The sequence below is a fragment of the Molossus molossus genome, unplaced genomic scaffold (genome assembly GCF_014108415.1).
Source record: "Molossus molossus isolate mMolMol1 unplaced genomic scaffold, mMolMol1.p scaffold_m16_p_20, whole genome shotgun sequence".
NCBI classification, from domain to species: domain Eukaryota; kingdom Metazoa; phylum Chordata; class Mammalia; order Chiroptera; family Molossidae; genus Molossus; species Molossus molossus.
Window position 1 is genome coordinate 27476194 of NW_023425356.1, and position 16056 is coordinate 27492249.

The 16056-nt window shown below is 39.4% G+C and overlaps 1 protein-coding gene across 1 annotated transcript; it reads left to right on the forward strand.

The window, feature by feature from the left end:
• The first annotated feature begins 1588 nt into the window (after nucleotides 1–1588).
• Nucleotides 1589–12023, forward strand: LOC118637527 (T-cell surface glycoprotein CD1b-2-like). The gene is made up of 6 exons (XM_036273047.1): nucleotides 1589–1649; nucleotides 1938–2204; nucleotides 3690–3968; nucleotides 4181–4459; nucleotides 5149–5242; nucleotides 11923–12023. The coding sequence occupies exons 1-6, from the start codon at nucleotides 1589–1591 to the stop codon at nucleotides 11942–11944; spliced, it is 1002 nt and encodes a 333-aa protein (XP_036128940.1). The 3' UTR covers nucleotides 11945–12023.
• The last annotated feature ends 4033 nt before the right edge of the window (nucleotides 12024–16056 follow it).

The window sequence follows — 16056 nt, forward strand, 5'->3', positions numbered from 1 at the left end:
TTGCCTTTGCCTGAAGCTGCATGTAGCACAACTCCCAAAGTTCTGCTTGTCTCATAAAAATTTGTTACTCAGACTTTCACAGGTCAAAAGCTACTGTAAAGAAACGTCATATACTAGTAGCCAATATGATTTTTCTTTTTTTTTTTTTTTTTTTTTTTATCCTCACCCGAGGACATTTTTCCATTTTTTGTTCAGATAGAGCGGGAGGGAGAGAGAGAGAGAGAAACATCGATGTGAAGGGACACATCGAGTGGCTGCCACCCGCACGACCAACCAGGGCCGGGGACAAACTGCAACCGAGGTACATGCCCTTAGCGGGAACCGAACCCGGCTTTTTCTTTTAAAATATTGTTCTGGTATAAGATAATTTTGCTTATATTATAAACTGCAATATTTATCTTATTTGATTTTGAAATTTGGGTCTGTAATACTATAGTCCAGGCAAATGTTTTATTTTTAATTATAATTACTTTAAGATTTATGTTTTTATTGATGTTATAGAGAGAGAGGAAGGAATTGAGAGATAGAAACATTAATGAGACATCTATCAGCTGCCTCCTGCACACCCCTTACTGGTGATCGAGCCTGCAACCCAGACTTGTGCCCTGACCAGGAATCCAACAGGGATTTCTCAGTCCATGGGTTCATGCTCAATCCACTGGGCCCCACACTGGCTCGGCTAGTATTATTATTTTTTAATCCTCGCCTGAGTGTGTGTGTGTATGTGTGTGTGTGTGTGTGTGTATTATATACACACATATATATATATATATATTAATAGGTTTTAGAGAGAGGAGAAGAGAGAAATATCAATGTGAGAGAGAAACATTTCTCTGTTGCCTCTGATACACGCCCCAACTGGGGATGGAACCTGAAACCTAGATATCTGCTCTGACCAGGAATCAAACCTGCAAACTTTTGGTGTATGGGAAGATGCTCCAATCAACTGAGCCACCCGGTGAGGGCCAGGCAAATGTTTTAAATGCTTTACCTTTTGTAAATTATTGTACACACACACACACACACACACACACACACACGCGCTGTGAAACAAGAACAAGAATATGGGGTTAAAAAGACCAGAGAAGGGGAATGAGATTAAAAGGAAAAAAGAAGAAGTCATTGAGAATGTTGGGGAGAGGTAATGATAGAGTGCCAGAGAAGAGAGGACCATTAAGAGGAAGGATAAACCAAAATATTATTCCTAGATAAAAGCAGGCAATTGTTTAGCATAAGCTTCTTATTTAACAGATGTTACAAGAAAAGACTAAAGAGGTAAAATAACTTCTCAAAATCATATGGGGGCTTTTTCAGGGTAGTATGAAGAAAGCTTAGGTCAGGCAGAACAGCTGGAAGACAAAGAAGAAAAAAAAATCTGGAAGTCAAGGGCAGGAGTGGAAATGAGAGGCAGAGTGGGAGGACCAGGGCTGTGGGAGGCCTGGCTCTTCTCTGAGGTGCAATGTAAATGAGGTGCAGATTCGTCAGTTGGAAGAGAGAGGAAGTCACTATAGAGAACTGAGAAAAAGGTTTGCTCAGTTTCAAGATCAAACACCACCGTTTAGAGTCAGAAGTTCTATCTCCCACTGAAATGCTGCTTTTGCCACTTGTAATGCTGGGAGTTCTCATCCCAGGTGGTGACAATGAATATGGTAAGAGTAACTCTGGGTTCTCCCAGCATGGGTGGAGGGGTCTGGGTAAAAGCATGATGTACACACACCTGAAGGTGTGGGTCATCCTGTCTCCAGCCCTTTTCTTCCATTTTGGAGATTGGGGATGGAGTCTGAGGCCCTGGCACAGGCAAATGTCTGAGGCATTTTGTTGTTCAGACTCTGGGCTCTTTTTCTCATGATCCGGTGTTTATTATCCCCCCTTTTTCCTCCTGAATTTTTCTTTTATTATTATTTTTTTTACTTTTCCTGTGCTTCTACTTCCCACAGCTTTCCAGGTGCCAACCTCTTACCATGTCATCCAGATAGCATCTTTTGTCAACAGCACCTGGGCACAGAATCAAGGCTCAGGCTGGCTGGATGATTTGCAGATTCATGGCTGGGACAGTGAGTCAGGCACTGTCATTTTCCTGAAGCCTTGGTCCAAGGGCAACTTCAGCAATCAGGAAATGACTAAACTGGAAGAGCTATTTCAAGTGTACTTTATCAGATTCACTCGGGTGGTAGAGGATTATATCAGTGAATTCCAGTTGACATGTGAGTACAGTTCTCTGGAGAGATTATCAGTGCTTTTCCTCAAGATCTTTCTTTCCTTCTCAATTTATCCAACTGTGTGCACACACTTCTCTAGAGTTGTCTTCCACGTAGACTCTCTATCTCCACAAACTATTTCAGAGTGTTCATTCTCCTGCACACTTGTCTGATAAAGATCCCCCTTTGGAACCATCTCCTGCTTTGTTGATGTTGAACTTTTTTCCTCTTAAACTCCAATCAAGAAGCCCTCACTTTTCCCACTCTGTGCCTGAGTAAACTGAAGTGTGGCTTCCTTTTATTCTTTAATCCATCTCCTCCAGCATTTCCTGCCTCATCCCTCCTCTCCATGTAATTCTCCTGTTCATCCTGGAATGTTGTACTCCAGACTTCATCACCCTGCTCCTCACGTTTCCCCTCTTTTTTCTTCTTACCCCTGTATGTCACAACAGCATCCCATCACCACTGTTTATGTCATGTATACTGCTCCCCTATGATCTTCTTTCTGAAAATCTCAGAATACAGTTAGAAACCACTTAACAATGGGGGTAGGTTCTGAGAAATGCATTAGGTCCTCAGCAATGCATAAGCCCTGTCAGTTTCATTGGTGTGCAATCATCCTAGAGTGCACCTATACAAACCTAGACGGGATAGTCTACCACACACATAGGCTGGTTGGTATATCCTATTGCTCCTAGGCTACAATCCTGCATAATACATTACAAAAATCATGAGATTGCCCTGGCCAGTTGGGCTCAGCTGTTGAGCATCGACCTGTGGACCAGAGAATCCCCGGTTCAGTTCCTGCTAGGGGCACGTCCCAAAAAAAGAAAAAACAAAAAAACAAAAAACAAAACCCCCAAAATATGAGATTAAATCAAGCACAAGAGAAAATGGTGCAGTCTACAGATGCAGTAAACACGAGACATAGGAGTTTGTTGTTGGTATAACATGGCATACTGTTTTATAACAAACTTTTATTATATATGTAGAAAAATAACAATAAATAACAATAAATTGTATAACAAATACAAGAACCAACAATATCCTTTATTGTTATTACCAAGTATTGTGTACTATACATATTGTATTGCTATACTTTAAAAATTTTAATTTAATTTAATTTTTCTATCACCATTTATCCCTCTGTGCCCTCTACTTTTTATATAGCGGGCAACACAGTAGGTTTTTTTATAGCAGCATCACCATAAACACATAAGTAATGCGTTGTGCTATGATGATATGATGGCTGTGACGTCACTAGATAATAGGAATATTTGAGCTCCATTATAATCTTATAATGAGGGGCTACCCTCATATATGTGGTTGGTTTTCCCTGAAAAATTGTTATGTGGCACATGACTGTACTGAATTGGTTGTTGGCACATTATTTTACATCTCAAAACTTTCTCCTATTCAAAATATTCTAGATCCTTTCTCCATCCCTTTCCTTCTTATTTGCTTTCAAATCTCTGTTTCTCTTCTATCCAGATCCCTTTGTGGTCCAGGGTATAGGAGGCTGTGAGCTGCATTCTGGGAAGGCCACGGTAAGCTTCTTGAGGGGAGCTTTAGGAGGACTGGATTTCCTGAGCTTCAAGAACAATTCTTGTGTGCCTGCTGCAGAGGGTGGCAACAGAGCACAGAGGTTCTGCGCATTTTTCAGTCATGAGCAACGCATCTTTGATATCATAGAGAAGCTTCTCTTTAACACCTGCCCTCGATTTCTCTTGAGCGTCCTCGATGCAGGGAAGAAGGAACTGCAAAAGCAAGGTTAGTTGGTTTTCTCTCCAAGAGTTTTCTATTTTACTTCCCATCACCACTTTAAATTCAAGTAGGAGGTAGAAGAGATGGGCTTAATCAATAAATTATGTGGTTTCCAGAGGAGTGAAAGGGGGTCACTGTCCAAACGTGTGTGTTTCTGAGTCCCTATGCTCTACATTAGAGTCATAATGTGACTCTGTCCCTGCTCCTTCCTGCCCCAGTGAAGCCCGAGGCCTGGCTTTCCAGTGGCCCCAGTCCTTCGCCTGGCCGTCTGCTGCTGGTGTGTCATGTCTCAGGGTTTTACCCCAAAGCTGTACGGGTGATGTGGATGAAAGGTGTGCAGGAGCAGCCAGGAACTCATCAAGGTGACCTCCTGCCCTATGCTGATGGGACGTGGTATCTCCGAGTGACCCTGGACGTGGCAGCTGGGGAGACAGCTAACCTGAATTGCCGAGTAAAGCACGACAGTCTAGGAGGCCAGGACATCGTCCTCTACTGGGGTGAGAAAAAACACTGGACCTAGCTGGACAAGGGAGGAGATGGCACTCAAACATAAAGGAACACTAGCAAAATGATGAGATTTAATGAGTGAGAGAGAGAGAAGGAACTAAACAAGGAAGGAGGGAGAAAGAAAAGGAGGGAGGAAAAATGACAGAAAGAATGAGATGCCCTAAGGCAGCGATTTTCAACTGGTGTGCCACAAGAATTTTTAAAACATACGATATCTGACTATTTAGTCAGGGGCACTGACCTCTTTTCCCTTAGAATTTCAAAAAAAAAAAAAAAAAAAAAGACAACAGCCAGCACAATAATAGCTGTCTGGTGTGAATGAATCAAAATCATACCTATTTCTTTGGTCAGATTGGCAAAAAATATATTTTTGGTGTGCCGCAGAATATTAGTAGTTACTTTGTATGTTCCATGAGATGAAAAAGATTGAAAATTGCTGACTGAAGGTATAACAGAGGTATAAATTATGGACCCATATATTGGGTGAAGTGGGGCAAGAAGAAGAGAGAGAAGACAGGTAAGGATGTGTTTGTTCAGAAATGTGAAAGAAGAGTTAGGTGTGCCCATACATCAGGAGAAGATGAACGATGGTGCCAGCACTCAGGTGAGCACAGGAAGGGCAGGTGAATCAGAGAAGGGGTTTGGAAGTGACATGTTTGTGTCTTCTCTCAATTGCCAGAACATTCTACCTCCACCAGTGTGATAGTGTTGGCAGTGATATTGCCCATCTTGATTCTTCTGATATGTCTTGTATTATGGTTTTGGAGGCGCCGGTAAGTATTAAAAAATATTTATTTTCTGTCAACCTCCCACTCTTGTATACCATTCTTATCTATTTACATCACTTTAGCCTCAATTTTTCCAAAAGACTTTCTGCATTTTCTCCCTGATTCCCATCTTTTGTTTTTTTATGTCAATCTATTTTTCAATTGTGGTAAAATATACATGACCTAAAACTTATTATCGTAGTCATTTTTTAAATAATTATTTTTATTAATTTATTTTTGTTACAGATGTTTCTCTTTTTCCCCCCATTGATACCCCTCTGCCCCACCGTACCGCTCTGTCCCTGGCTTTGTTGTCCATGACCTTTGGTTATGTGTACATGCATATAAGTTCTGTGGCTTATCTCTTTCCTCTCCCCACTACCCCCTCTTCTGAGGGTTTTCAGTCTGTACCTTACTTCCATGTCTCTGGGTCTACCCTATTCTTCAGACTGTTATCTTCATTATATTCCACAAATAAGTGAGATCATGTGGTATTTGTCTTTTTCTGCTTGGCTTGTTGTGCTTAAGATAATACTTTCCAGATCCCTCCATGTCATCTCTAAGGTTAAGAGGTCTTTCTTTCTTATAGCTGCATAGTACTCCATTGTGTATATGTACCACTGCTTTTTTATCCATTCTTCTACTGATGGACACTTGGGCTGTTTCCAGATGTTAGCTATTGTAAATAGTGCTGCTATGAACATGGGGGTACATATATTCTTTCTGATTGGTGTTTCAGGCTTCTTAGGGTATATTTCTAGAAGTGGGATCACTGGGTCAAATAGAAGTTCAATTTTTAATTTTTTGAGGTAACACCATATTGTTTTCCATAGTGGCTGCACCGGTCTGCATTCCCACCAGCAGTGCACTAGAGTCCCCTTTTCTCCACACTCTCGCCAGCACTTCTTGTTTGATGATTTGTTGATGGCGGCCATTCTGACAGGTGTGAGGTGATACCTCATTGTTGTTTTAATTTGCATCTCTCTGATGATTAGTGATGTTGAGCATTTCTTCATATGCCTCTTAGCCATTGTATGTCCTGTTTGGAAAGGTGTCTATTTAGTCCTCTGCCCATTTTTTAATTGGATTCTTTGTCTTCCTTTTGTGGAGTTGTATGAGCACTCTATATGTATTGGAAATTAACCCCTTATCTGATATAACATTGGCAATTATGCTCTCCCATACAGTGGGTTGCCTTTCCATTTTGTTGGTTTTTTCTTTTGCTGTGCAGAATCTTTTTAGTTTGATGTAGTCCCATGTGTTCCTTTTCTCCTTTGTTTCTGTTGCCTTAGGTAATGTATCAGTGAAAATTCTGCTGCGTGTGATGTCTCTAATTTTGTTGCCTACATTTTCTTCTTAGATTTTTATGGATTCATGAGTCACACATAAGTCTTTCATCCATTTTGAGTTTATTATTGTGTATGGTGTAAGTTGATGATCTAGTTTCATTTTTTTTTGCATGTAGATGTCCAATTTTCCCGACACCATTTAGTAAAGAGGCTGTCTTTACTCCACTGTATGCTCTTGTCCCCTTTGTCAAATATTAATTGAGCATATGGTCTTGGGTCCATTTCTGGGTTTTCTATTCTGTTCCATTGATCTATGTGCCTGTTCTTGTGGCAATACCAGCTGTTTTAATTACAGTGGCTTTGTAGTATAACCTGATATCCGGTATTGTGATCCTGCCTACTTTGTTTTTCTTTTCCAAGGTTGCTGTGGCTATTCGGTGTCTTCTTCAGTTCCATATAAACTTTCAGAGTATTTGTTCTAGTTCTGTGAAATATATCGTTGGTATTTTAATGAGGATTACATTGAATCTATAGATTGATTTGGGTAGTATAGACATTTTAGTGATGTTAATTCTTCCAATTGATGAACATGGTATATGCTTCCACTTTTTTATATTATCCTCTAATTCCTTTTTCAATAACCTGCAGTTTTCTATGAAGAGGTTCTTAATTTCTTTGGTTAAGTTTATTCCTAGGTATCTTAATTGTTTTTCTGTAAATGGGATTTTTTTTTTTTTAGAGTCTCTTTCTGTGATTTCATCATTGGTGTATAAGAATACCATCGATTTCTTGACATTGATTTTGTATCCTGCTACTTTCCCAAATTCATTTATGAAGTCTAGTAGTTTTTGATGGAGTCTTTAGGGTTTTCTATGTACAATATCATGTCATCCGCAAATAGTGATAGTTTCACTTCCTCCTTTCCATGTTTGATCCCTTTTATTTTTTCTTTATGTTGAATTGCTGTGGTGAAGACTTTTAGTGTTAAGTTAAATATGAGGGGTGAAAGTGGGCATTTGTGTCTTGCTTCTGTTCTTCAGGAAAATGCTTTTAGTTTTTGCCTATTGAGTATGATTTTGGCTGTAGATTTTTCATATATGTCCTTTATTATGTAGAGATATGATCCCTCTATTTCCATATTACTGTGCATTTTTATCAGAAATGGGTGTTGGATTTTGTCAAATGCTTTTTCAGCATCTATTGATAAGATTATATGGTTTTTATCTTTCATTTTGTTTATGTGGTATATCACATTTATTGATTTGTGAATATTGTACCATACTTGCATTTCTGGGATGAATCCCACTTGGTCATGATGAATAATATTTTTAATGTATTGCTGGATTCAATTTGTTAGTATTTTGTTAAGGATTTTGGCATCTGTGTTCATCAGAGATATTGGCTTGTAGTTTTCTTTCTTTGTAATGTCTTTATCTGGTTTTGGAATTAGGATTATGCTTGCCTCATAAAATGAGCTTGGATGTCTTTTGTCTAGGATTTTTTGGAATAGTTTAAGAAGAAAGGGTATTAGATCTTTGAATGTTCGGTAAAACTCCCCCGTGAATATGTCTGGGCTTGAGCTTTTGTTTCCTGGGAGTTTCTTAATTACATCTTCAATTTCCTTTTTTGTTATTGGTCTGTTCAAGTTTTCAGTCTTGTTCTAGTTCAGTTTTGGGAGACTGTGTGTTTCTAGAAATTTGTCCATTTAACCTAGATTGTCCAATTTCTTGGTGTATAATTGTTCATAGTATGTTTCAATGATCCTTTGTATTTCTATGGCGTCAGTTGTTATTTCTTCTCTTTCGTTTCCAATTTTGTTTATTTTGTTTCTCTCTTTTTGTTCCTTGGTGAATATGGCTAGAGGTCCATCAATCTTGTTTTATCTTTTCAAAGAACAAGCTGTTCGTTTCATTGACCTTTTGAATTGTTTTTTTTTAGTCTCTATGTGGTTTATTTCTCATCTGACCTTTACTATTTCTTTCCTTCTACTTGCTCTGCATTTTTCTTTTTGTTTACATTCTAGTTCTTTAAGTTGTAGGATTAGAAAGTCAATTAGGAATTTTTCTTGTTTTTTGAGGTAGGCCTGTAGTGCTATGAACTTCCATCTCAGGACCGCTTTTGCTGCGTCCCATAGATTTTGTGTTGCTGTGTGTTCGTTTTCATTGGTTTCCTGAAAGTTTTTAATTTCTTCCTTGATCTCATTGGTAACCCATTTGTTGTTTAATAACATGCTATTTAGCCTCCAAGTGTCTGAATGTTTTTGTTGTAATTGATTTCTAGTTTCATGCCATTGTGATCTGAGAAGATGCTTGATATGATTTCAATCTTCTTAAATTTGTATAGACTTACTTTGTGTCCTAATATTTGTTCTACCTTTGAGAACATCCCCTGTGCACTTGAGAAGAATGTATATTCTGCAGCTTTGGGGTGAAATGTTTTGTAAATATCAATTAAATCCAACTGATCTAGTTTATCATATAAGGACTTTATGTCCCTGTTAAATTTTGTCTAGAAGATTTATCCCGTGCTGTCAGTGGGGTGTGAAAGTCACCCACTATGATCATATTGCTATTGATCTCTTCCTTAAAGTCCTCCAGAAGTTTTTAAATATATTTTGGTGCTCCTATATTTGTTGTGTATATGTTTACCAGGGTTATGTCCTCTTGTTGGATTGATCCTTTTAATATTATGTAGTGACCTTTTTTGTCTCTTATTGTGGCTCTCGTTTTGAAGTCTATCTTGTCAGATATGAGTATTGCTACACCTGCTTTTTTTTCATTTTAATTTCTTGGAAAAATTTTTTCCATCCCCTCACTTTCATCCTATGTGAGTCTTTTGTTGTGAGGTGGGTCTCTTGTAGATAGCATATATATGGGTCGTGTTTTCTTATCCAATCAGCTACCCTATGTCTTTTGATTGTAGAATTAAAGCCATTTACATTTAAGGTAATTATTGCTAGATAGTTATTAGTTACCATTTTTATTTTATGCCGGTGTTTCTCTCTCTCTCTCTCTCTCTCTCTCTCTCTCTCCTTCTTCTTACAACAGTCCCTTCAGTGTTCCTTGCAGTGCTGGTTTGGTGGTGGTAAATTCCTTTAGTTTTTTTTTTTTTTTTTAATTTGTGAAGCTTTTTATTTCTCCTTCAATTTTGTATGATAGCCTTGCAAGATAGAGTAGTCTTGGATTCAGACCCTTGCCTTGCATTACTTTGTACACTTCATGCTACTCCCTTCTGGCCTGCAGTGTTTCTATTGAGAAATCAGCTGACAGTATAATTGGAGCTTCCTTGTAGGTAACTTTCTGTCTCTCTCTTGCTTTCTTTAAGATTCTTTTCTTGTCATTTTTATTATGATGTGTCTAGCTGTGGGACTTTTGGGGTTCATCTTGCTTGGGACTCTCTGTGTTTCCTGGACTTGTGTGACTTTATCCTTCACCAGTTTAGGAAAGATTTCTGTCATTATTTCTTCAAACAGGTTTTCTATTCCTTTCTCTAATTCTTCTCCTTCCAGTACCCATATATTGCAAATGTTGTTATGTTTTGTATTGTCCCACAGCTCCCTTAAAGTTTCCTTCTGCTTTTTAATTTTTTCCCCCCATTTTCTTCTCTATTTGGTTGTTTTTTCTACCTTGTCTTCTAAGTTTCTGATTTGGTCTTCAGCTTCTAATCTACTATTGAACACTTCTAAGGTATTTTTCATAACAGCTATGTCATTCTTTATTTCCTCTTGATTTTTATGCATTGCTTCTACCTCTTTTTTTAAGCTGAAGTTGTTCTCACTGAACTCTTAATAATTCTTATTAAGTTGGTTGTAGTTCTCACCAAATTTTTTGAGCACCCTTAAAATTATTGCTTTGAATTCTTTATCTGACAAGTTGCTTTCTTCCATTTCCTGTAGTTTCTTTTACGGTGATTCCTCTTTTTCTTTCATTTGGGTATTGTTTCTTTGTCTCACCATTTTAGCAATCTAGTAGTTCTAGGCCTGGTGAGGGATATTGGAATGTGTAGGCAGGTTGGTGTGTATCAAATAAGGTTGCTGTGCCTCCCAGATTGTTTTGGTGTATGGTGCCTTTTGCCTGCTGCGAGTCCTGGAGGATTAAGAGCTAGCAGCTGGTATTCGTCTGTCCTGCAGGCCTCGGCTCCAAGAGTCTTGCTGCTGCTTGGGCTGGGGGACCACTCTTGACAGAAGACTGCTGGATTCTGTATCTGCTTCTGTATTCATTCTTCTGGGATATCACATGTTATGTAGCCTCTAGGAATCTCTGCTGTACACTCTTCTTGGAGTCTACTGTCAGAGACGAATATAAAGAGATGTTGATAATAAAGTGGAACTGCTGTTTTAATGGAGATAATCAGGGATCCTCTGGGAGTATCTTAGGATGGTGAGCATGTGGAAGTTGTCCCCTGTTCTCTAGGGACTGCAGTGAAGGCCTCGAGGCTTCTGAGCCCTTCCAGGCACAGCCCACACTAGTGGGCATGAACACAGGCATGTGACAGGTGAGTGGCTGCAGACGCCCCGTGCTGGCTGGCTGGCAGGCTCTCGGAGGAAAGTCCAGCCTCCGCAAGCTCACCCCGGTCCAAGAGGGGCCCTCTGGGGACACGATGACCTGAGGCTTCCCTGCGCATCCTCAAGCACCCGGTCACTGGGGCAGGGGCAGATGGGACGAGGCCTGGCAGGCCAAGGAGCCAGAAGGCTGGGCTTCGGCTTTGTTTTCCCTGGGCCCTGGTGACAGGGGAGGGGAAGGAACTGCAGGCTCATGGGCGTGAGGGCCTCTCAGGCCGGCTGGGTGGGAAGGCAGGTTGGTGCTGAGGCAGAGGCCAGTCCTGGCTGGAGTTGTGCTGCCTGCAGGGGTCTGGCCTGGACCAAAAGTTGTTACCGGCAACATGTTTTTCCTGGCTCCAGCTGAACTTCCATTTTAGTCATTTGTAAATGCAGAGCTTAGTAGTAGTAATCACACTCCCATTTTATTTTGCAACCAATCTCTAGAACACTTTCATTTAGAAAAACTAAAACTCTATACCCATTAAACAACATTTTGTTATTTTCTGGTCATCTAGGCCTGGGCAACCAACATTTTACTTTATGTCTACATAAATTTGATTACTCTAGACACCTCATATAAATGGAATCAGCAGTATTTGTCTTGATATGACTGGATTATTTCATTGAGGGTAATGTACTCATGATTCATCTGGTTTATGGCATGTGTCAGAATTTTTTTGCTTTTAAGGAAGGCTGAATAATATCACACTGTATTTATATGCCATGTTTGTTTATCCATTCACCTGTTAGTGGGCACTTGGGTTGATTCCACCTTTTGGCCATTGTGAATAAGGCTCCTATGAAATAGGTGTACAAATATCTCTATGTAAAGCTAAAGTTGTTTGTGTCCTTAACAGGTCATCTCAGAATATCCAGTGAGATTTCATCATGTATCCTTTCCCATTTGCAATAAGTACCCAGAAGACAAGAAGCTCAAGTTGTCAGTCCAGGAGGCGATCTCATAATTATCATATTTGATCAACTCAGAATTCCTATAGCTTGTGAGATACATCATAATTTGCACACTACCAGAAAAATAATTAAGAACTGTGAATTTATCATATGATAATATCAATAGTAGGCTCCACCCAGATTTCACACATGTAAGATGTGAGAAAGGATGTATCTTGAAATAAATAAAATAAGTTACAGATGGTCTCCAACTTACATTTTTCAAAAACTTTCTAATGGTGTGAAAGCAACATACATTCAGTGGAAATGGTACTTGAGTTTTGATTCTTCTCCCTGGGCTAGTAATATGCAGTATGGTACTCTCTCGTGACACTGGGCAGTGGCAGGGAGCCAAGCTCCCAGTCAGCTACGAGGTCATGGGATTAACAACTGATACTCTACAACGTGTTTACTGTGTTAGATGATTTTGCCCAAGTGTAGACTAATGTATGTGTGTCTTTTAAAAATATGTTATTATTGATTGTTTTAGGGAGAGAGGAAGGGAGAGAGAGAAAGAAGTATTGATATGAGAGAGATACCTTGATCAGCTGCCTCCTGCATGCCCCCAAGTGGGGATTGAGCCCACAACCTGGACATGTGTCCTGACTGAAGTGAACTGGGGCCTCTTAGTCCATGGGCTGACACTCATCCACTGAGTCACACCAGCTGGGCTAAGTAGGTGTTTTGAGCATGTTTTCTTTTATTAATTTGTTTTTATCTTTATTGTTGAATGTATTATAGATGTTCCTCATTTTTCCCCCATTGACCTCCTCCTTCCCACTCCCGCACCCCCTCCTGCCTTTCCCCATACTGTTGTCTGTCCATTGGTTATGCATATATGCATTTAAGTTCTTTGGTTTATTTCTTCCCACCTCCCATCCCCCCATCCTTTTGAGGTTTGTCTGTCTAGCAACCAATTTGTACTTCTTAATCCCTTCACCATTTTCACTCATTCCCCCATCCGCCATCCCATCTGGCAACCAACAAAATGTTCTCTATATCTATGAGAATGTTTCTGTTCTGCTTCTTCGTTTTGTAGGTAGATTCAATTTTTGCTAGATATGTATTTATTGCCATTTTATTTGTTCATATTTGTTATCTTTTTCTTCAAGAAGACCCTTCAACATTTCATATAATAATGGTTTGATGGTGACAAACTCTTTTAGCTTTTCCTTGTCTGGGAAACCCTTTATATGCCCATCGATTCTAAATGACAGCTTTGTAGGATAGAGTAATCTTGGTTGTAGGTTCTTGCTTTTCAACACTCTGAATATTTCTTGCCACTCTGTTCTGACCTGCAAAGTTTCTTTTGAGAAATCAGCTGACAGTCTTATGGGAACTCCCTCGTAGGTAACAAACTGCGTTTCTCTTGCTGCCTTTAAGATTCTCTTTTTGTATTTAACCTTTGGCATTTTGATGATGATGTGTCTTGGTGTGGTTCTCTTGGGTTCATCTTCTTTAGGACTTTCTGTGCTTTCTGGACTAGTATGTCTGTTTCCTTTACCAAGTTAGGGCAGTTATCTGTCATTATTGTCTCAAATAGGTTTTCAGTTTCTTGCTCTCTCTCTTTTTATTCTTGTACCCTTATGATGCAAATTTTGGCATGCTCGATATTGTTCTAGAGACTCCTTACACAATTCTAATTTTTTTGGATTCTTTTTCTTTTGCTGTTCTGCCTGGGTGTTTTTGCTTTCTTATATTCCAAATCGATAGTTTGCTTCTTGGCTTTATCTACTCGAGTTTTGATTCCCTGTAAATTATTTTTTATTTCAGTTAGTGCATACTTCATTTCTGACTGGTTGTTTTTTATGTTGTTGATGTTCTCACTAAGTTCCGTGGAGATCTCCTTCAGTTTCTAGAAGGTCTCACTAAGTTTCTTGAATGTTTCACCAAGTTCCCTGAGCAACCTTATGACCTGTGTTTTGAAGTCTGCATCTGATTGATTGCTTATCTCAATTTTATTTAATATTTTTCCTGGAGTTTTGTTCTTTTCTTTTATCTGGGACATGTTTCTTTGTCTTCTCTTTTTGGCTGTTTCCCTGTGATTGTTTCTATGTATTAGGCAGAGTTGCTATGTCTCCTATGCTTCATACACATTCATGCTGTCTTCCTTACATTTCCTTTTAATTCCAAATGACTAAAAGAAGCTGTAAAAACTGTTATTCTATGGAGAACTAGACATACTGTTCCCTAGCATATGTCATCAGTTTTACTCAAATAAGCTTATAAAATTCTCTACAGGTTTAGATTTTTTGTCAACACTAGAAAGCAGAGAAAGAGGGGCTGTGGGTCAGGACAGATAATACCCTGCCATGGGAGTGCCTCTTAGGTATGGCCTTTCATTGGTCATCCACCACGGGTACGGGAACTTCACCCTGGGAAGTTTTGATCCATTAACTGCCATCTTGTTTGCCTGGACATTGTTCCTTACATACTGCAAAGCACCCACCAAAAGAAAGCCCACCCCAAGCTTTTTATAAGCTCAACCCCTAGCCATTTTGGGGCTGATGCCATTTTGGACTCAGCCCGTCTGCTTTACAAATGTCCTGAATAAAATTCTGTTCCTGCTTCACTTTGGCCTCCTGTGTTCCTCCCTCAGCAATCTAACCCTATGTAATGTCAACGTAAGAATGTCCAAACCTGTAGAGAATTTATTTTAAAACAAATTTTCAGCCAAACACAGACTACACCTAGAAACAATGTCTCTACACACCGAGATAAATGCTTTAGAGAATAACATTCTTTAGTGTTTCTTGATTTTTATTTTTATTTGAGATTTCTGAGGGGATAAAGAAAGATTATATAAAGGTGGGAGAAAGCAAGGCAGGGACCAGATTACAGGATAGTTAAGAATATGTACTCTCTTGAAAATGGTCGCACTTTAGAAGGAGGGGTCTGAAGAGAAGCATTTCAAATGTGTGTTATTTTAGATTTAAAAAAACAATGGACAGGACTTGCTTAAGGCAAAGGCAAGCCTTTTACTAAAGAGGTTGTATGCATGGGTGTGACTACTACCATGACTAACTCAGTTAGAAATGTATGATCAGTTTGTAGAACCTCTTTTTTTCCATAGTAAATCAAAATGATAGTGAACATGGACAGAGTCAAGTAATGTTAAAGTTGAAGTGAAAATAGAATACATCAATTTTAATCCAATCATTTTCAGTGTGGGAAGTTGTGACTTAAACAGGTAATCTTTCATTCTAGTAAGAGGTCCATCGAGGAGTTTACATAGGCTCTCAGGATGAGACTCTCCCACTCTTGTACATATGCGAGGTCAGAGGGCATAGACTAGACACAGGGACTTCCATTGAAAACCAGAAAGGGCAGAGATTTACTTGAAGAAATGCTGATGGGGAAATGAAAGGGCCAGTGAAAGGCATGTGGTCATGTGAGGTAATGGATTTTTTCAAATAAGGAAGTGGATAGAGGGCAAGGTTTTTGTTGGTGTAGAGAAGAATGAGAGAGTAGAGTGAGACTCTGAGGGGTTGAGACATGCCATCATATTTCTGAGGAACGTTTTCTGTCTAGGGGAACACAGACCACCCACTGAGGGAACAAAAATCACCCACTGAGGGGAACAAAAATCACCCACTGAGGGGATCTTGAGAGAGTGCCAGATTAGAGCTCAAACTGAAGTGCACATGAGGATGCCTGTGGTCTGAGCACCAAAGTGGCAAGAAGCAGGAACCTTGGGAAAGGCTAGTGATAGAGGATGAGCACTGGGCTCCCTCAGGATAGCGAGGACCAGCAGGTCTCGCTGGTTTTTAATTATAGAATGGCCCACGCAACTCAGATATTCTTTTGGGATTATGTGTGTCTAAAGAGTTTATGTAAGCATTGTCTTCTCTCCCCTTTACCTTTTATATAAATTTCAGATTCTTGGATCTGTGTTTATAAGTATTCACTACACAAATATAAGGGGCAAGAGAGAATAATAGAATAATAAGAGAACTAATTATAGTGGGGTACTAGCCACAGTTATAAGAAGTGTTAAATATTTTTACTCTGTTAATCATGATTGCTTTGTTCTGATGAAA